This window comes from Anas acuta, chromosome 27 (assembly GCF_963932015.1).
Source record: "Anas acuta chromosome 27, bAnaAcu1.1, whole genome shotgun sequence".
Taxonomy (NCBI): Eukaryota; Metazoa; Chordata; class Aves; order Anseriformes; family Anatidae; genus Anas; species Anas acuta.
Genome location: NC_089005.1, coordinates 4,017,021 through 4,035,391, shown reverse-complemented (window position 1 = coordinate 4,035,391; position 18,371 = coordinate 4,017,021). Strand labels below are relative to the sequence as shown.

General features: G+C 59.2%; 4 protein-coding genes and 1 non-coding gene across 7 annotated transcripts; 1 reads left to right on the top strand and 4 right to left on the bottom strand.

The window, feature by feature from the left end:
* Positions 1 to 99: 99 nt before the first annotated feature.
* TRNAG-CCC (transfer RNA glycine (anticodon CCC)) lies at positions 100 to 170 on the bottom strand. The gene has a single exon. It is a non-coding gene; the product is annotated as a tRNA-Gly (tRNA).
* On the top strand, positions 119 to 4,089 carry PCYOX1 (prenylcysteine oxidase 1). Its single transcript, XM_068662445.1, has 6 exons — positions 119 to 353; positions 455 to 661; positions 955 to 1,129; positions 1,792 to 2,003; positions 2,369 to 2,521; positions 2,794 to 4,089. Exons 1-6 carry the CDS (start codon positions 134 to 136, stop codon positions 3,450 to 3,452), a joined length of 1,626 nt encoding a protein of 541 aa, XP_068518546.1. The 5' UTR covers positions 119 to 133; the 3' UTR covers positions 3,453 to 4,089.
* Positions 4,090 to 5,259: 1,170 nt separating this feature from the next.
* On the bottom strand, positions 5,260 to 7,909 carry SNRPG (small nuclear ribonucleoprotein polypeptide G). 2 transcript variants are annotated; one of them, XM_068662458.1, is made up of 4 exons: positions 7,800 to 7,909; positions 5,949 to 5,971; positions 5,610 to 5,734; positions 5,260 to 5,443 (listed from the first exon to the last, which is right to left on the bottom strand). In XM_068662458.1, the coding sequence occupies exons 2-4, from the start codon at positions 5,965 to 5,967 to the stop codon at positions 5,393 to 5,395; spliced, it is 195 nt and encodes a 64-aa protein (XP_068518559.1). In that variant the 5' UTR covers positions 5,968 to 5,971; positions 7,800 to 7,909; the 3' UTR covers positions 5,260 to 5,392. The 2 variants fall into 2 exon arrangements, with proteins under 2 accessions (XP_068518559.1, XP_068518558.1); XM_068662457.1 differs by lacking the exon at positions 7,800 to 7,909 and adding an exon at positions 6,513 to 6,648.
* Positions 7,831 to 9,072, bottom strand: FAM136A (family with sequence similarity 136 member A). Its single transcript, XM_068662453.1, has 3 exons — positions 8,913 to 9,072; positions 8,124 to 8,264; positions 7,831 to 8,019 (listed from the first exon to the last, which is right to left on the bottom strand). The coding sequence occupies exons 1-3, from the start codon at positions 8,997 to 8,999 to the stop codon at positions 7,831 to 7,833; spliced, it is 417 nt and encodes a 138-aa protein (XP_068518554.1). The 5' UTR covers positions 9,000 to 9,072.
* Positions 9,073 to 10,411: 1,339 nt separating this feature from the next.
* TGFA (transforming growth factor alpha) lies at positions 10,412 to 18,371 on the bottom strand. Of its 2 annotated transcripts, none has more exons than XM_068662456.1 (6): positions 18,225 to 18,371; positions 15,136 to 15,189; positions 12,304 to 12,415; positions 11,768 to 11,917; positions 11,565 to 11,674; positions 10,412 to 11,486 (listed from the first exon to the last, which is right to left on the bottom strand). In XM_068662456.1, the coding sequence occupies exons 1-6, from the start codon at positions 18,247 to 18,249 to the stop codon at positions 11,479 to 11,481; spliced, it is 459 nt and encodes a 152-aa protein (XP_068518557.1). In that variant the 5' UTR covers positions 18,250 to 18,371; the 3' UTR covers positions 10,412 to 11,478. The 2 variants fall into 2 exon arrangements, with proteins under 2 accessions (XP_068518557.1, XP_068518556.1); XM_068662455.1 differs by having other exon boundaries at positions 12,298 to 12,415; positions 18,225 to 18,362.

Below are 18,371 nucleotides of genomic sequence, written 5' to 3'. Positions count from 1 at the left end.
TCGGTGTTATGAGGTTAAAAGTGTCCCCGCGTCTCCCTCAGGCGATAAAAGTAATTAAAAAAATAAAATAAAGTAGGAAAAAAATAATAAAAATAGAGGTGCGCCGCCCGGGAATCGAACCCGGGTCGCAAGAATGGGAATCTTGCATGATACCACTACACCAGCGGCGCGGCTGCTGCCCGGCCCCCGCCCCGCCGCCTTTAACCCTGCTCCGCCCCGCCTCGGAGCCACGGCCCGGCCTGGCCCGGCCCCACACAGCGCCATGCCGGCCGCCAGCCTCCTGCTGCTCCTCGCCGCCCTCGCCCCGGCCGCCCTGGGCCAAGGGGGGCAGCGCGGTGCCCCCGGGAGGATCGGTAACGGCGGGGTTGGGGGGCCGGGAGGGGGTCCTGAGGGGGCTCCGCGCTGCCTTCCTCCTTCTCCTCCTCCTCCTCCTCATGGCTCCTTTTCCTCACAGCCGTGGTCGGCGGTGGCATCGGGGGCACGGCGGCGGCTTATTTCCTCCGGGAGAAGTTCGGGAGGGGCGTCCGGATCGAGGTGCTGGAGAGGGAGGCGGTGGGAGGCCGCCTGGCCACGCTGGAGGTGGAGGGAGAGGGCTATGAGGCGGGGGGCTCGGTCCTGCACCCCCTCAACCTGCACATGAAGCACTTCGTCAAGGAGCTGGGTGAGCCAGGGCAAAGCTTTGTTATTTTCCCCCTCCCCGACCCTAAAAATCCCCCCATGAATCTCCCCAGCAATTCCACGTGCTCGTCTGAGGCAGGTGGGGCCCCTCGTATTGGGGGGCTGCAGATAAACGAACCCCTTCCCTTCCTTATAACAGCTCCAGGACCAAATTATAACATCCAGCTGAAGCTAAAATCTCCTCAGGAAGCTGAAATCCTCTCAGGAAGCTAAAATCCAAGCCTTGAAATTCCAGCCTCACTAAATTACCTTTTTTTTCCCACCCCTTTTCTCAAGGTCTCCCCGCTGCCCCCGTCTCTGGCGGCCTTGCGGGCATTTACAACGGAGAGGAGTTCGTCTTCGAGGAGAGCAGCTGGTACATCATCAACGTCCTCAAGCTCCTCTGGCACTACGGCCTCAACCCCCTGCGAATGTACATGTGGGTGGAGGACATCCTGGACAAGTTCATGCGGTAAGGAGGCCGCCTCGGTGGCTGGAAGCCACGTGCTGAGCGCTGGACTTCACTTACAAGTGGTAGGAGCGTTAGGGAGGAAAAGGTTCCTGGCTGCTGGCATGGGTGCAGTGCCTGCCGAGTTGCAAAAATGGGTGAAATCGTCCCGTTGGCACTGAGAAACAAGGCTCTGGTTGCTCTCTTTCTGTTGGTAATCTTTTCCCGAGGAGGAAGATCGAGGTAAGTCCTGTAATGATGAGTTTAGTAGATGAGTTGCCTCATCTACTAAAAAAAAGTAGATGAGGCAATGTGCTGCCGGCAGAAACGTGGGTTGGGGATCAGACGATCCATGGCTCTGGCACCTGGGTGCTAAAGGTCGTTGAATTTGTAGCAGTGCACGATGTGCTTTGGTTAGGAAAGGTGAGCGGATTGAAAATGGGCTCTCTTTAGACCTGTTACCACTTAGGTTAGGTCATGGCTGGAAGGACGAGCCCTGCTGCTCCCTTCAAAGGCTCTCGGGAGCCCTACCCCAGGAGGCACCGTGAGATTCTTTTCATTTTCCAAGGGCAGCAGATAATTAACAGCAACTGAACGCTTGAATTCTGTTTCCCCGATAAGAGCGCCTTGGCTGGTGCACGTGTTGTGCAGCTGGTGCGAGCGTATTTCCTTTTCTCCCGTTAAAGGATCTATCGCTACCAGACGTATGACTACACCTTCAGCAGCAACGAGCGGCTCTTTCACGCCCTCGGAGGGAACGATTTCATCCAGATGCTGAACCAAACCATCGATGAAGCCATGCAGAAGGCCAGCTTCTCCCACAAGTTCATAAACGAGATGGTTTGCCCGACCATGAGAGTCAATTACGGGCAAGGTGTCAACATAAACGGGTTCGTAGGTGGGTGTTTCCTAGGTCCTCCCCCTGGGAAAAGGGGCACACGAGGCGGAATGATGTCCTGGTGACCTCGTGCTCTTCATACCGTGTGTGTTGGGGTTCCTGCTTCCTGGGCTGGGCTGGCAGCAACCAATTTATTTATTTCCTATCGCAGAACGATTCCTTCCGCTGCCCTCCCTGGCTGGGTTACTGGGTTACTCTGGCAAATGAGCAATCGCTCGCTAACGTGACCTACTTAGCTGTGTCATTAAGCAAGCTCTGTGTCCTGATGGGACACCATTTCCTTTAATTTTCCACTTGCTGCCTCAAGCATTTCCCTAAAGACCGGTGCTGGATAAGTAGTGCTAATGATCGTGGTTTCCTTGTAGGTGCTGTCTCTCTGTCAGGGGCAGAATCGGGCCTTTGGTCGGTAAAAGGGGGAAACAAACTCGTCTGCACTGGCCTCATCTACGCCTCGAAAGCAGAAGTTATCTCCGGAACGGTTTTGTCTATAGAGCCCAAAACCAGACCCAGATCCACAGGTGAGTTGCATTTGTTTCTGCTTTGGTGGGGAGGAGAACACTGCTCAGCTGCAGCTCTGCTTGGACCAAAGCCTTTCTTTGGTCTTTTAAAATGAAAAAACTGGGCTCTGTTCAAAGCCAAAGATGACAAGCTGAGCGTGTACGACTTCAAAAAGCTTCAGCTGACAACAAAGCGTAATAAACCCCAGTGGGATGGGATTTAAAAGTGGGAAGGATGCTGGGATTTCCCCCAGTGGTGAAACGGGACGACCGAGCTCTTCTCTCCTCGCCAGGGGACCCCGTTAAGCTCTACCAGGTCACCTACAACACGACAGCGGGGGTGACGGGGGACACGTACGACATCGTCATCATCGCTGCTCCGCTGAACCGCAGGATGGCCAACATCACCTTCAAGAACTTCGACCCTCCCGTCCCCGAGTTCTCCAGCCCCTACCACCAGACCGTGGCGACCTTCGTGCACGGGCGCTTAAATGCCTCCTTCTTCGGTTACCAGGACCCTTCCGCCTTTCGTTTCGGTTCCATTTTCACCACGGAGAATCCCAAACTCTTCATCAACAGCTTAGGGGTGGTGTCTCCGGTGGAAAAAAAGGGCGAGGAAGGAAAGCTGCCCCTGCAGTCGGCCGTCTGGAAAGTGTTTTCCAAGGAAGTGCTCACCAAAGAGCAGCTCAACTTGCTCTTCTCCTCCTATGACTCGGTCAAGGTGAAGAAGTGGCTGGCGTACCCTCACTACAGCCCCCCGGAGCCGTTACCCCCGATCATCCTCCACGAGCAGCTCTATTACCTCAACGGCATCGAGTGGGCCGCCAGCGCCATGGAGATGAGCGCGATCGCGGCCAAGAACGCGGCGCTGCTCGCCTACCACCGCTGGTACGGCAACGCCGACAAGATCGACCAGGAGGACTTGCACGAGAAGCTGAAGACGGAGCTCTGAGCCCGAGGAGCGCCTCGCTTGGACCTGAGGCCACCCAGCTGCCTCCATGCAGGCACTGCTTGATTGGAACGGTAATTAAAAGGTGGCAGGCGCTTTAAATGAGCGCTCTCACGCAAAACACTCGCTCTGCCCCCGAGGTGTAAATGCCACGTTGACCCCAAAGTGTCCTTCTCAACGAGGATCTACATCGCTGTGTTCAACTGAGCCCCCCCCAAAACCTGTGTGCATCGATTTCCTTCAGTTGGGGAAAAAAATCAACATCTTGGCCCTAAACTTTTCTGCCTGGACTTTTTTTTTTTTTTTTAGGATCTATCAAGTAGTTAGCTCTTGGTGCAGTGGAAATCGTGGCTTCGTTTTTAACTTTTAATTTGCGTCCAGAAGTACTGTGAGCTGGGGGAGGGAGATGGGTCTGCTTCTAGATAAGGGGGTTGGGGGAGTTGCCAAAACGCCCGCTTTTTGTCAAGGTTTAGCTGCCTACAGCAGGGCCCCGCTTGGTTTTAGCAGCTCAGCTTTTCGGGAGAAGCTTTTCTGTCCCCTTGACCGTACCTAACGCTGCTGCGACACCTCAACCATGTCCAACTATGCAGAAAGCACTGGATTGTCATTAAAATAAAACTAACGTGATGGTTCGGAGGGAGCTGGAGGCGTCGCCTGGAGCTCTGTCTGGGTTGTGTTGCGTTCTCACGGAGCTGCTGCCGGGCCTTCGTCAGCCACGTACCGGTGTAGTCATCCTCAGCGAGCACTGCAGGGCTGAGAACTGAAGGAATAACGTCAGTGCTAGCGGCTAATCCCAGATTTCTGGACAGGAATTCCTCCCTGATGGAGAACAAGTTAATTAATTGGCTGTTAGTTAGCTGCAGGGGCAAGGCTGCGCTCACCTGGAGAGCTCAGGCTCAGCAGCAGGCCACCACGAGCACTGCCTCATGCTAGGAGTGATGAATTTAGCTAATTAAAGCTAAATTGCAGAACAAAAAAGCAGCTGTACACTTGTAAACCTGCCTACCACCAGAGGAATTCAGCTGGGGTCGCATTTATTGCGTCCAAGTTGCTGCTTCTGTCCCTGCTTTCCTCCTTCCGCGCTGTTTGAAGGCTTCCAGCTTCTGGAAGCCACTCCGTGGAGGGGCTGGGAAGCAAACTAAATATTTATACTCATCTATATGATGGGTACCTAAATATTTATGGGTTACATACTCAGCCCCGGCGCCTGCCTGCGGCGCTGTACATAGCGGGCTCCTGAAAATGTCACGTAGCCAGGGAGGGCTGGAGGAAAAGGTTTGTTAAAAAAAAGTAACAAAAAAGGACCTGAAAAAAAAAGTCCTGTTCACTGAGGACCTGGAAGGGGCATTGACTGGCTCACAAAACCACCCCAAAAAGGCCAGGTTTTGTTTAGGAAGCTCCCAATGTTTCTGCACAGCCCCTGCAGGCCCTGGGCGTGCACCACAAGTGCCTCTGTAGTCCCGGAGCGTCGGCACAAGCTGGCCACAGAGCAGACAGAGAGCAAAAAATATACTTAAAAACCTTAATTTAAAACATTTCCTCCTGCCAGGCAGCCCCCTTCAACCCAAGCGCTCTCCAGCACTATCAGCAGAAGGGAATTTACCGTTTTCTTGGCAATCGAGACCCCACGAACAAGGCTCAGCTTTGTTGCCTGTTTTTTAGGGAAGAAAACCGAAAGTAGAGCCATTTTAAAATCCTCTTGGAGAGATTTAGCATTCTGAGAGTGTTCCCTGAAGCTTAAAGCTACCGACACACTGCTCTGCTCACAGAAGTCACGTTCCGGCTACACAAAAAGTCCAACTCACACGAGTTACTTCAACCATTACAAAATTTATTAAAAAAAAAAAATAAGTTTTCACTCCTGAACACTTCACTCCAGGTTCAGGGAAAGGGGTTCACAGAACGGGGCAGGTTCGGTCTCGTCACAGCGGGTTTCACTGGCTCTACACTCGCTCCAAAGCTTCCAGCATGATGATGCTGTTCCCTCGTATTACCTGTGAAGAGAAGGTGAGAGCAGTGAGGTGACACAGTCTAAAATGTGGCTATTTTTGGACACAGGAGTTGTGGCTTTTTAAAACATGGCTTTTTTGGACACAATTGATTTAGGTTTGTGCAGCGGTGCAGAGTTTGTTGCCCCCTGCCCGCCCCCGCAGCACTCACCACCATGCCAATGTTGTTCTGCTGCCCTCCCTGCGCCATCTCCACGCACTCATCGATGACCAGGTTCATGAAGGGATCGAAGCCCCGCAGAATGCCCTGCACGTGGCGGCCGCCGTTCAGCTTCACTGCAAGAAACGCGTCGGGTGTAAAGGGCAGGCAGCAGCTCTCCCCACAAGGGAACTTCTATGTGTTTTTTTTTTTTAGTTAGTGAGGGGAAATTAGAGCATCACATTGCCATGGGGCCAAAAAAACTCCTTAAAGCAGGAGATGGGATGTGGGTTGGCATTAATGGGGCTCAAGGGGGGTGACATGGGGACACAGCGCGGCGCCAGGACTCACATGAGAGCTTCTTGTCCATGAACCTGCAATGAAATGGAGAAGAGGTGAGAGGCGCTGAGGTGTGTGGGGAGGTCTGGGGGGGCTGGGGAGAAAGGGGGGAACCTGAGGGGGAATGGGGAGGGGCCTAAGGGGGAATACGGGGGAAGGGGGGGGTCTGAGAGGAAAGGGGGGGGTCTGAGGGGGGAGTATAGGGAAAAGGGGGGGGTCTGAGGAAAAAGGGGAGTGTGACGGGGATCTGAGGGGGGAGGCCTAAGGGGGTGGGGTCTGGGGGAACGTGGGGTGGGTCTGAGGAGAAATGGGGGTGGTCTGAGGAGAAATCTGGGGGAAACGGGGGGGGGTCTAAGGGGTAAGTCTGGGGGGTGGGGGGGGTCTGAGGAGAAAAGGGGTCTGTGGAGGGGGGGCACGGCCGCCATGACACCGGGCCGCGGGGCATGCCGGGAGCCCAGCGGGCGGCTCCGTGCCCGCCCCCCCTCAAATTTTCCGCCCCCCCCCGGCCCCGCAGCCCCTCCCGGTGCCTCCCGGTGCCCCCCGGCCCGGCCCGTTCCGTCCCGGCCCCGCTCTCACTTCTTCAGCTCTGGCGGGTGCGCCTTGCTCATGGCGTCCCCTCAGCGCCGCCGGCCCTCACTCACGCAGCCGCTCGCGCCGCGCTCTGACGTCAGCACGCGGCCCGCCCCAGCCAATCGCGCCCGCCCCCCGAGCCCTCCGCCAATCGCGCTCGCCCTTCGCCGCCCGCCCCGCCCCCCCGCCCTTCGCGCCTTCCCGGCGGCCAATCAGCGGCGGCGGCGGTGGGTGGGGGGGAGGCGCAGGCGCGCGGCGCAGCCCTGCACGTGGCGCCGCGGCACGTGGCGGCACCGCCGGCTGCAAAGGGGGCATCGCACCGGGCATTGCACAGCCGCTGCACTGCACCTTACTGCAGCCTGCACTGCACAGCTGCTGCATTGCACAGCTGCTGCATTGCACATTCTTGCACCTGCTGCATTGCACATTATTGCTTCCTGCATTGCACCCCTGCTGCATTGCAACCCCGCCGTGTTGCATGTTGTTGTGCCCTGCGTTGCACCCCTGCTGCATTGCACGCTATTGCGCCCTTGCTGCATTGTGCCCTGCTGTTATATCCTTGCACCCGCTGCATTGCATGCCTGCTGCATTGCGAGTTACTGCTTCCACTGCATTGCATTTTAGTGCGCCCCTGCATTGCACACACCTGTACAGCACAGCCACTGCATTGCACAATATTGCACCCACCGCATTGCACGCCTGCCCCATTGTGCGCTCCCTGCATTGTGCGCCCACTGCAATGCACATTACTGCATCCATTGCACGGCATGTGCCCTACACAACACACCTACTGCTCTGCACACCTGCTGCATTGAACACCATAGCACCTGTTGCATTGAACGTACCCTGCATCAGATGTTATTGCATTCCCCTTGCATTGCATGCTACTGCGCCAACTGTATTGCACATCATTGCACTCGCTGTACTGTGCTTTATTGCACCTCCTGCATTGCACACACACACTCTGCTGTCCTGCCCCATGCACACACACCGATGGTCACCCTACCCATGTGCAGGCTGTGCTCAGCACACACACAGGGGCCACGCCTCCATTGCACACACACACACACCCAGGGGGCACCGTGCACACATGCAACCATCACCAAATGCACCCTCTGTGCACGCTGTGGGGGCTCACCCTACACCGTACAAAGGCATCACCCGATCCGTTGCACATCTGCACAGCTCCCCCTGCACCCCCTGCACGGCTGCTGCTGCAGGAGCCCCCCCCAGAGGGCTGCAGCCCCTTGAGCACCCCCCGACCCCGCAAGCAGGCCGAGTGTGGCTCCTCGCCTTTAATGAGCGCGCCGCCCCCGGCGCCCCGCTACTGCCGGAGGGCGGCCAGGCTGTCCTTCATCTTCTTGGCCATGGCGGGGATGAGGCGCAGGTGGTCGTCCCCGCAGGCGGCCACGCAGGCGTCGAGCTGGGCGCGTACCCGCGCCTCCGTGCCGCCTGCCTCCAGCGCGTCCTTGGCTTTGTCGTTGCAATGCAGCGTGCAGCGGCTCAGGCGGTCCTGCATGGGGGCAAGGGGACACAGAAGGGGGGGTCAGCAGGCTCAGGGAGCCCCCCACTGCTGCCGTGCACCCTGCTCCGCACTGTGGTTGTGTTGTTCCCCACCTGGAAGCGCTCCAGCTCGCCGGTGACGATGGCTTGTGCCTGGGCCAGGGGTGCGTGGCACCGCTCGATGCATTGCTGCACCTGCTGCATGGAGGCCGTGCTGTTCTCGCAGCACCGGGCGCTGCACCGGAACATGGCTCCCTGCAAAGAGATGGGGTCAGCAAGGTGCAGCCCCCCCCCCCCCCCCAGGGAAGCCCCCCACTTTGTGTGAGCGCCTTGCAGCAGGCAGAGCCCGCGGTGCTGCTGTGCACGGAGCTGGGTGCAACCTCCTCGGGCGTTTGGGGAGGTGTGGGGGTGCACTAGGGGGGGCACAGAGTTTGCAGGGGTGGGGGCACAAAACTTGCAGAGAGCATGGGGGGGGGGATGCACAAACCTTGCACAGGGTGGGAGGAAATAGCTTACATAGGGCATGCACTTGGGGGACACAAAGGTTGCAGGGGGAAGGGGGGGGCACAAAATTTGCACAGAGAATGCTGGGGGGTTGCACAGCCTTGCACAGGGCATACGTTTGCGGGGGGCACAAAGGTTGCACAGGGCAGGCACTTGGGGGGGTGCAAAGATTGCACAGGGCAAATAATTGGGGGGCACAAAGGTTGCATAGGGCAGGCACTTGGGGGACTCTGGGCTTGTACTGGGGGGCTCTGGGCGTGCACCAGGCATGCACGGGAGAGCCGAAAAGGTTGCATGGGGGGGGGGGGGGGTAGGAGCTGCACGGGCCGGGGGGGGGGGGGCTTTGCTCGAGCAGGGGTAACTCGGAGAGGGGGGTGCGGGGGGGGCCCCTGGGGGTACCTGCATGCCGCGGATGCTGTCCCGCTCCAGCTCCTGCACCGCGCTCTCCACCGCCGCCTGCACCCGGCTCTGAGCCTCCTCCGCCATGCCCGGGCCGGCCCCGGCAGCGCCGCCCCCGGGGCGGGGGGAAAAGGGGAAGGGGAGGGAAAAGGGGAGGGGAGGAACAGGGCGGGGGGAGCCCCGGCACCGCCCTGCAGGGACGGGGAAAGGGGCGGGGAGAGCCCTGGCGGCACCCGCTGTGCAATGATGCAAGGGTGTGCAACGGTGTGCAAGGGTGTGCAGCGCTGCAAAGGCTTGCAACGCTGCAGCAGCGTGCAACTGCATCATGATGTGCAATGCTGCAACGACATGCAATGCTGCAATGGTGTGCAATGCTGCAACAGTATGCAGGGCTATAACTGTGTGCAATGCTGCAACAGGGCATAACGATGTAGCGGCATGCAATGTCGCAGCAGCATGCAACATCGCGACTGTGCACAGCGCTGTAACAGTGTGCAACGCTGCAAAGTATGCAACACTGCAGCACCTTGCAGCAGTATAACAGTGTGCAACACTGCAACAGTGTACAGTGCTGTAACGGTGTGCAATGCTGCATGCTGTGCAATGCCACACCGGTGGGTGATGCTGCATGCTGTGCAGCACTGCAAGGATGTGTGATGCTGTAACGGTGTGCAATAGTGCATGTCGTGCAATGCTGCACACTGCGCAACGCTACACTGGTGTGCAAGGCTGCCTGCTGCCCAATGCTGCCCCAGTGCACTGTGCTGCATGAGATGCAATGCTGCATGCCCGTGCAATGCTGTGCTGCTGCATGCCATGCTGCTTTGCACCCCTGTACCGCCATGCAGTGCTGCTCTATAACAGCTTGCACTGCTGTGCCCCCCCCCCCCCCCCCCCCATGCAATGTGCACACCCTGATGCAACACCCAGCCTGTGATGCAATGCCCGTACAGCACCACAGAGCAAGGGCTGCTCTCACCCTGCCTGGCTCTCGGTGCTGAGCCTTTACCAAGCCCTTCAAACCCCCCCAGCGCTGCACCGAGCCCCCGCGGCCTCATCCTGCTCCTGGGCCGGTGGCCACATCCCCAGTACGGGGCCACCGCCAGCCCCGGCCCGCCCGCGCCCGGAGCCACCGCCGTGACGGCGTGGGGCAAAAATCCGGAGAATGCATGAGCCAGCAGGAGGCTGCGGGAGCTGGCGGACACGGTGGAGCATGAGCATGCACGCACAACCCCATTTACCCCATCCCAAACCCCAAAATGCAGCCAGGGTCCCGCAGGGCCCCCCCGTTACTTTGCAAGTCCAAGGTGCAAACGTTGCCGTTGTTTCCATCGCTGCAGGGTGGTGACACCGCGTTGCTGCCCCTAAAGAGCTGCAAGCAACTTCCTTCAAGGGCTGCCACCCTGGAGCTTAGAGCAAAAAAGAAAAACCCCAAAAGAGACTCAACTCCCCCCCCAGAAACCAAACCGTGAGCACAACACCAGAGCCCAGGCACAGCCTTCTGAAAAAAGTGTCCTTTATATCACTTAAATAACTCTAATCCAGGTATATTAGGGGGAGGGGGGGAAGGGAAAAAAATAATAACAGGACAGCCGATCACAATAACATATTATAGAAATCAAAATTAATTTAAACCACACAAAATAAATTAAAACATTAAATATTAACTTTCAGTGCAACATATACAGAAGACAGAGTAACCATGACTAAAAAAAAACAAAACAAAAACAAAACCAAGAAAAAACAAAAAAAAAAAAAAAAGAAAAAAAAGCTTTGGGTCGGTTATGATAAAGACTACGGAAAGGATTAACGAGTCGATGGGAGGTTAGAGCACCGGCTTGAGGAGGTTCCCTAGGATTACGGTTCGGTTTTATTCGTCCTAAAAAGAGCAGATCTGTCCCCAAAGGTCCGTGCGGCGTTGGGGCTTTGGAGGATTGCCGAGCTGAGGGCTCGGCGGCACTTTTTTTTTCCAGCAGGCACGCTCGTAGAAAAATAAACCCAGTGACCCCGCGCTCGGCTGGGTTTGGGTTCTCTTTTTGCCTTTTGGTTAAAAAAGAAGAGAAAAAAAAGAGCATTTGAAGGAAAAAACAACAACCAGAAACACAAATTAAGCTTTCCAGGGGCCGGTTCCGCAGCAGGCAGGATTTTGGGGTGTTTTCCCCCATTTCCAGCACTCTGGGCTGAAAGCTCTGGCGGTGGGGACGGCAGTGGGAGCTGGATTGTCGAATGGAGCGGGAGGCACTGGGAGGTACTGGGAGGTACTGGGAGGTACTGGGAGGCACTGGGAGCTCCTCCTCTGCCAGCGCCCGCTGCGTCGGTTCCCCCGCTGCCGTCACCTTGGGAGGGGGGGGACGTGGGCCCTCTGCGGGGCTTGCTGCCATCCCCCATGGTGGGGAGGAAAAAAACCCAGGAAAATAAAAATAAAAAAAGGAAAATAAAAATAAAAAAAAGGAAAATAAGGAAAAAAGAAGAGGAAAGGGGAAAAAAAAACAGGGAAACCGAAGGAAAGAAGCTGTGTTCATCCCCGGCGCGGCGTCCTGGCTCGGCTGTGGCAGCTCCGGCTGCGTCAGACGACTGCAGGAGAAGAAGAAGGAGGGAGCGGGGTCAGGGGGGGCCCCGCCGTGCCCGCCCAACCCCGGTGCCGTCCCGTACCCGTCTCGGCGTGGCAGCAGGACGCGCCGCCCTTCAGGAGCCCGGCCGGCTTCTCCTGGCCGCAGAGGGGTTCCCGGCAGCACCCGCAGCGCTTCCGCAGCCGGCAGCAGCTGCAGGACAAAAGGGAGGCGGTGGTTGAGGTTTGGGGTCCTGCGTCGCACCCCAAATGTCCCCATCGGGAGCTGTGGGGCCCCCTTACTCACTGTATGAGCACGCAGACGGCGATGAGCACGACCGAGGCCACCACGGCCACCACCACCAGGGCGGTGATCGTCTGCTTCTTCTGGTTGGCGGCCACCACGGCCAGGAGGTCGGCGTGCTCGCAGCGCGTCCCCACGTACCCCGAGTGGCACCTGCAGCGGGACCAGGACAGCAGTGTCACCCCTGGGGGGCAGGGACGGGTTCAAGTCCCACCCCTTTGGGGAAATTTCAAGTAGAAACTTGTGCGTTTTGGGGTGCTTTTTCCCAGCAAAACCCACGCTGAAGTTAGGGGTGGTGTCGGCACCCCGCGGAACGGGGCACGTGCCACCCCGTGGTGCTGCAGCTGGGATTTTGTCACCCCCCTCCCCATATGGCAGCACCCCCAGATCATCCTGTGGCACCCGCAGGTCCTCGGGATCATCCCTTGGTGGCTCTGCGGCTCCTCATCCTGGCTCCAAAGCCAAATTTGTGCTCAGAGGCACTTCTTGGGGGGCTCAGGACCGTTCTCCCCCCTCTCCGAAGCGGCTCTTACACGCACGCCGGCTTGTCCTCCTGCACGAGGAAGCGGCAGGTCCCGTGGAAGCAGAACTGGCTGTGGGAATCGGGGCACTCATTGAAGTGGGACCGCACCGCCGCCGCCACCGGCGGACCTGCAGCAGAGAGAAAAAAATAAAAGGATGAAAAATAGAAAGAAAAAAAAATAAATGTATTTTTTTGCTATTTCTGCACGGCTGCTGGATGTCTCCGTCCACCAAAATGTGCCCACATCGCTCCTACCCGAGCCCCCCCGTGGGAAATAAGCCTCGCAGGCACTAGAGGAATTTACTAAAGAGCTTAAAGCTTAAAACGGGGGTGGAGAGAGTTAACCGACAGCCTCGGGTCTGCCCCGGCCCCAAATTTGGGGAGGGAGCAGCGCCGCGCGCCGGGGATGCTGGTTTCCATTACGCCCCGCGCTGGTTTAAATTATCCTCCGCAGCAGAGACGGAAAACAAATATCCTGCTTTCGGATTAGCCCTCGCATAAAAGCACATCCGATCGCTGTCGTTTCAAAGCCACCTCAAGTTCCTGTTGCCGTGAATTTATGGCAGGCCGGGGTAATTAAACCCACGTCTGCCGAATGCTTCCGGGTCCTGAGCGAGGCGCAGCGAGCCGAGACCCCGCACGGGCCCGGGGAGATGCTCGGATCCCCAAGAGGGGTCCCAGGGCAGCATCCTCGGGTAGCCAGGAGCTGGGATTTGGTTTTGTTTTTGGAAAAAGGCTGCTGGCTTCACGATGGCATCGCTGAAACCCAGCGCAGGCAGCGGTTGAAGTCCCCGACTGCTCTGGGATGTTTCCTCTGCGAGATGAAAGCTGCAGCGCATCGAGCCTCTCGCCACAAAAACCCCATCCTCGGGGGTGGGTTTATCTAGGAGAGCCCGGTCTCTCCCTGCTCATGACTTCACCCTCCCCAGCCCTACAAAAAAAACAGCCCTTTGGGGGGATTTTCATGCCTTAAGGGAGTTCATCCCAAGTTTTTGCAGCAAAGCCACGGGTTGTGCTCTCGGGAAGAGCTGCCCGAGCGGCACAGCCGGATGGGGATGAGATGTGCCAGCCCCTGAGCATCCTGCACGCACCACTCCATCCTCCAAAACCCCAAATTATCAGGGGAAAAAAAGCCTTGTTCACCCCCTGCACCGCATCCCAGGGGGAAAAACATCTCGCAGGGACCTGGAACAGCACCGATAGGGACAGCTCGGAGGCGCTCAGCACCCGCGGGGGCACCGCGTCCTCCTGGCCCTCCTGGCTCGCATTAAGCAGCCGCCGGCACTCGCAGCTGCCGGCCACATTGCAGCCACGGCGCGGGCAGCACCACCGAGCCCTGGCCCAGGTCCCAGTGCCCCAGCTCCGGCCATTTTCGGGTTTGTGGGGCTCAGCTTCACCTCCTGTCCCATCAGTGCCCGGCCAGATGCTCGCCCTGGTGCTCGGGGAGCCGCTTTCCTTCGCCACGTACCGGTGAGCGCGGCTGACCCATCCCTTTTCCCAGCCCAGAGAGGTTTCAGATCCCTGCCAGGAGCCGTGGCTGCTTTTTAACCCGGTGCTGGAGGAAACGGGCTGCTCGCGGTCCTGCCGAGGCTGCTTCGCTTTGAGCAGCCACAAACCACGAAACGCCGCGGCAGCCGGCTCCATCCCCACGGCAAAACCGCCTCGTGCTGCTTCTGCCCCAACCTGAGCTGGAGAAACAGCAGCGAGGAGAAACAGAGGGGAAGGCTCCCGGCTCCCCATTGTGCTGCTTTTATGAATGAAGCGATTTATCGGGCGCGAAGGGCTCGGTGCCGCCGTGAGCCAGCGTCAGGCACCGGCCCTGAGGGAGCTGCGGGGTGGCTGGTGAGCAGCATCCCACCTCGGGGTGAGGGGAAGCAATTCCTCTCTCCAGGGCTTCCCAAATCGCAGCCCCTGCAGCCTCAGTGCCCAAATTGCCCTGCTCCCGGCCGAATCTGCCACAAAGCCGCAACAGGATCAGGCTTCCCCGCATGCCGAGCGTCTGCTCTCTAGGATGCGCCCCCCACAAGGAGGGCATTTTGGAAATCACCACTGCAGAGCCCTTTTGCCTCACTCCCTGGGGTCTGGCACTGCTTTTCCCTCGGGTGGGAGTCTGCAAGTGCAACACCAAGCACGGAGCAGCTCTTGCATTGCTCCCCCCCTGCCAAACACCGCCCAGTTTGGGACGCCGAGCCGGGTGCAGGGCTGCTGCTCCGGCACAACTCTCGTTTTACAAACCAGGGGAAATAAAACAGGCAGCACTCAGCTCTGCTCCTGCAACCCGGGCATCGCCCCAGCGGCATTTCACGCTCCAGCTGGTTTCTGATGGAGCAGCCGGGCTCACACCGCACCTCCAGAGGCTCAGGGCAAGGTGCTGCCCCAGAACCCGGCTGCCTGCGACCTCAGCAAAACCTTTCTCCTTCCAGCCAGCACCAGGACATCGCTTATCCTCGAAGCTTTACATTGGGATAGCTGCAGGGAACAGGCCTGGTCCTGAACGGAGAAAACCGCCCCGAATTCGCCCTGTGCGGCCGTGCCCTGCAGCCCTGAGCTCTCCGCTCCCGCCCCTGCAGCACCGGCACCGCAGTGCCCGCAGCAAGGTGAGGGAAACCAAGCAGGAAACCTCCAAATCACCGACGTGGAGGAAGGGGAAACCTGACCGCAAGCACCGCGTTGCCTTGCCCCTGGCGCTGACACATCGCAAGCCCCGATGCTCGCCAGGGCTCCTGCACCCACCCGGAGCCCGCGTGGCTCCGCAGGAAGCTGTCGTGGGCTGGGTTAAAGCAGATAAACCACAGCTGGGTTTTCTTTGTCGCTTTTCCAGTGGCATTATTGCGAGTAACAAACTCACCGCTCAGGGCCGACGTCGTGTTCTCCAGGGCATGGCACACGGCTACCAGCACGCCTGTGGAGAGAGGGCAGAGAGGGGTCAGAGGAGCTGTCCCGATCCAGCTGGGACCAAAAATTCTTTTGGCTTCAGAAAACAAGTAAAAAATTCCCCTAAAACCCCTAAAAAGGATCCCAAGATAAGCAGGACAGGGTGTGCTGTGCTGTCACAGCACCTGCAGGACACCTGCTCGCCCCAGCTCCAGCCTGGGCAACCACGGGGCCGTGGCTGCGAGCCCAAGTGGCCCAGCATCAAATCAGCCCTTCTCCAGCCACCCCCGCCCTATTGGTGCCAAAATCTCTGCTCACAGACACACAGCCCCCAAATTGTCTCTTTTTGCAGGGAAAAGAGTTTGGGAAGCCCCACCGGCTCCGAGGGTTTAAGCGGGTGGCTCGGCCCCGGGGTGTGAAGCCAGCTGAGAGCAGCAGAGCCTCCCACAACCTCTGCCCGCAGACCCCTCTTTGACCCAATTACTCGCACGGCTTTAATTAAATCACGCAGAAAGCTTCAGCTGAAGGCAACGAGCACGAGACAACACCAGGAGGCTTGCTCCCGTGGCTCACCAAACCGAGCCAACAACCACTCCGTTTATTTTTCGGGGCGGTTTTCCCCATTTTGGCTTCTCCCCACCAGCACCGGTCGCACCTTGCCCCACGGCACCGCAGCCCCTGCCTGCCCCCGGTGTTTTCTTCCCAGGGAAGCGACATTTGGGGCCGTGCCCTGCCTCCTCACAGCTTTTTTTTTTTTTTTCCCCCCTTGCACAGAGCTGACCTGGGTTACGCCAGGGAGATGCTCGGCCGGCGCAATGTCCTCCCTGCCCCTCTCCCCTCCTTCGCGCGAGCCAAGGAAACTCCGGGCGTTATTTTGGGAAATGGCTCATCCCTGTGTCATAGGGCGGTCGCATCATCCCCTCCTGCTTTCTTGTTTGGCCAGCCCGGGAGCCCGCGCTCGGCCCCGGGGGCTCCGGCAGTGACGCCCCCGCCGCTCTCCACCGATGGGCACAGCGCCCGCCCGCACTCGAGCCGTTTGGGCCGGCTGAGCCCAGCCAAAAAAGCAGCCCAGCTCACCCCGTGAGCTCACCCCGGCCTTATTTGCTGCTCCACCTCCCCTTTGCGTCACCTCTCGCTCTCCGCTTGGCAAGGGTTTCGTGGTTCTGACGCCGGTCGAGGGCCGCTCCTCTCCCCCCGTGAGTCCCCCAAGGGCTGGGGCCGAGCTCTGCGGGGACACGGGGCAGCCCCCCAGCACGGCGCATCCCTGCCCTTATCCCACCCCCAATCCCAAACCCCTGTGAGCAGGACGGAGACGCTTTCCCCAAAACCCAACCGCCCCAGCCCTACACCACCTTTCCCAGTGGGATCTTCATGCTTGCTCTCGGCCCCATTACCCCGGCCGTCGTCAAACATTTCCCATCTTTGTGCCACCCAGCGAGTTTGGGAAGGTCTCAACAGCAGCATCAAGGAGCGAAGATCTCCCAAAAACTCACCTTCCTGGCACAGGACGCCCGATGCTCAAGACACAGGTTTGCCAATGGACCCAGTCCCACCTCGTGCCCAGCTTTGCCCCCACCACGATCCCAACCACCACCACCACCCCTCCAGGTGTCCCCATCCATCCCAGCCCCATTTCCAGCAGCTCAGGACCGGTAACTCTGCTCCTGGAGCTCCCGCTCAGCGCCGTGGGTTGTTCCCTGCCTCAAGTTTTCCCTCCTAATCAGCTTTGCTCATGTTTTCCCCTCGGCTTTGGAGATTAGCCCTCTGCAGCCGCCAGGTGTGTATATATGGAGCGGGAGAAGGGCGAGGGGGAGGAGGCTCCAGTTTCCCTCGTTATTTTAAGCGAAGGCTCCAATCTATTGTTTGGATAAGGTTGAGAAAAGCGCTCCTACCAGGACGTGGCGGCGGCTGGGCACCGCAGAGACTTAAACAAAACCGGGCTCGAGGCCGACAGAAGCCAGACGGCCCCGGGAGCGCCACCGCCGAGGGAAGCCAAGAGCTGGCTGCGAGGGGAAACCCACGGCTCAGCCCCAATGTGGGCAACCACCGGGGCCGGGGAGGAGCTCAAAAACCCCACAGGTAGCAAAGCAGTGGGAGCAGCGGGGACCTGGGTGTCCCCAAATCGAGGGATCGAGGCTGGGGCTGCCGGGACAGCGGAGTTTTGGGGTGGGTGCTTGCAGGAGGGATGCTCCGTGCAGAGCTGGAGCCCTTTGGGATAGGTACTGGGGGTCTGGGGGTCTCTGGAGGGAGTGGGATGGGAGCAGAGCAGGGACATGGGGGGAGCACAAAGAGGGAGATGTGGGGTTGAGACCCGTGGTGGTCCCGAATCCGAGCGGTGCTCACCTCGTGCCGCATCCCCCCCGACCCAAGCACAACCACGGGTCCCCCCGTGGCTTATCCCAAACAACTCGCAACCCTTTTCCCTCCGGGATATCAAAGCGAGAGGGATGCAGCCCAGCAAACGGCCCTCCTGGAGCAGGTCCCCACCGTCCTCCCCATCCCGCGGGGCTCCCCGAGCATCGCGAGCGGCACCTGCGCCTCCGCCGGCTCCGGCCTTTTTCTCATCGCAGGGTGCCCCCAGCGAAGGAGCACCGGGTTTTTTTAATTGCAAAGCAGGCTCCGGCTAATTAAGCCTAGCCTGGAAGAAATTAAAGGCACTTAGCGGGCTCCTTCGCCGTCGAGGCCGTCGGTGCAGCCGAGCTCCCAGAGGCGAGGAGGAGCGGTTCAGGAAAATACCTCGGGGAAGGAGGGCAGCCAAAAATTTGGGGGAATTGGGGAAGAGGAGCGATGCTGAGAGCTGCTTCGGCTGCTGGTGCCTCCGGGTGATGCTCGGGGGGCTCCCCGCTTCGTGCTTGAACCCTGGAGGGTCCCAAACCCCCCTCAGGGGACCGGGGAGCCTCAGGGAGGGGGGGTCCAAAGTGGCTCCAGCCCCGCGGTCCCACGGAGCCCCCCACCCCAAAAAGCTCCGCAAAGCCGGCCCCGAGCGTGCCTCAACCCCGCTCCCGGCCCCGTCCCGTGTCCCCCCCCTCCCCGACCCCCACCCCCAGCACCATCAGCACGTACCCAGGGCCAGCGCTGCCGCCGGCATGGTGGAGCTGGAGGTGGCGGTGGCCGTGGCGAGCGCCCAGAGCGCGGCGGGGCCGAGGGGCCGGGCTCGGAGCCGGCGGAAATGGGCGCGGACTCCGCCGCCAGCCACTGCGGGCCCCGAGG

What these genes read in the sequence shown, in the direction of transcription:
- PCYOX1 (XM_068662445.1), top strand. Translation starts at nt 134, where the DNA reads ATGGGAATCTTGCATGATACCACTACACCAGCGGCGCGGCTGCTGCCC. An exon ending in ATCCTGGACAAGTTCATGCG is followed by an intron (nt 1,130 to 1,791) that starts GTAAGGAGGCCG and finishes CTCCCGTTAAAG; the next exon opens with GATCTATCGCTACCAGACGT. An exon ending in CAACATAAACGGGTTCGTAG is followed by an intron (nt 2,004 to 2,368) that starts GTGGGTGTTTCC and finishes GTTTCCTTGTAG; the next exon opens with GTGCTGTCTCTCTGTCAGGG.
- SNRPG (XM_068662457.1), bottom strand. Translation starts at nt 6,544, where the DNA reads ATGAGCAAGGCGCACCCGCCAGAGCTGAAGAA. An exon ending in CACCCGCCAGAGCTGAAGAA is followed by an intron (nt 5,972 to 6,512) that starts GTGAGAGCGGGG and finishes ATTTCATTGCAG; the next exon opens with GTTCATGGACAAGAAGCTCT. An exon ending in CATGGACAAGAAGCTCTCAT is followed by an intron (nt 5,735 to 5,948) that starts GTGAGTCCTGGC and finishes CGTTTCTTGCAG; the next exon opens with TGAAGCTGAACGGCGGCCGC.
- FAM136A (XM_068662453.1), bottom strand. Translation starts at nt 8,999, where the DNA reads ATGGCGGAGGAGGCTCAGAGCCGGGTGCAGGCGGCGGTGGAGAGCGCG. An exon ending in ACAGCATCCGCGGCATGCAG is followed by an intron (nt 8,265 to 8,912) that starts GTACCCCCAGGG and finishes ATCTCTTTGCAG; the next exon opens with GGAGCCATGTTCCGGTGCAG. An exon ending in GCGAGCTGGAGCGCTTCCAG is followed by an intron (nt 8,020 to 8,123) that starts GTGGGGAACAAC and finishes GCCCCCATGCAG; the next exon opens with GACCGCCTGAGCCGCTGCAC.
- TGFA (XM_068662455.1), bottom strand. Translation starts at nt 18,249, where the DNA reads ATGCCGGCGGCAGCGCTGGCCCTGG. An exon ending in CACGACGTCGGCCCTGAGCG is followed by an intron (nt 12,416 to 15,135) that starts GTGAGTTTGTTA and finishes TCTCTGCTGCAG; the next exon opens with GTCCGCCGGTGGCGGCGGCG. An exon ending in GAGGACAAGCCGGCGTGCGT is followed by an intron (nt 11,918 to 12,297) that starts GTAAGAGCCGCT and finishes GTCCCGCTGCAG; the next exon opens with GTGCCACTCGGGGTACGTGG.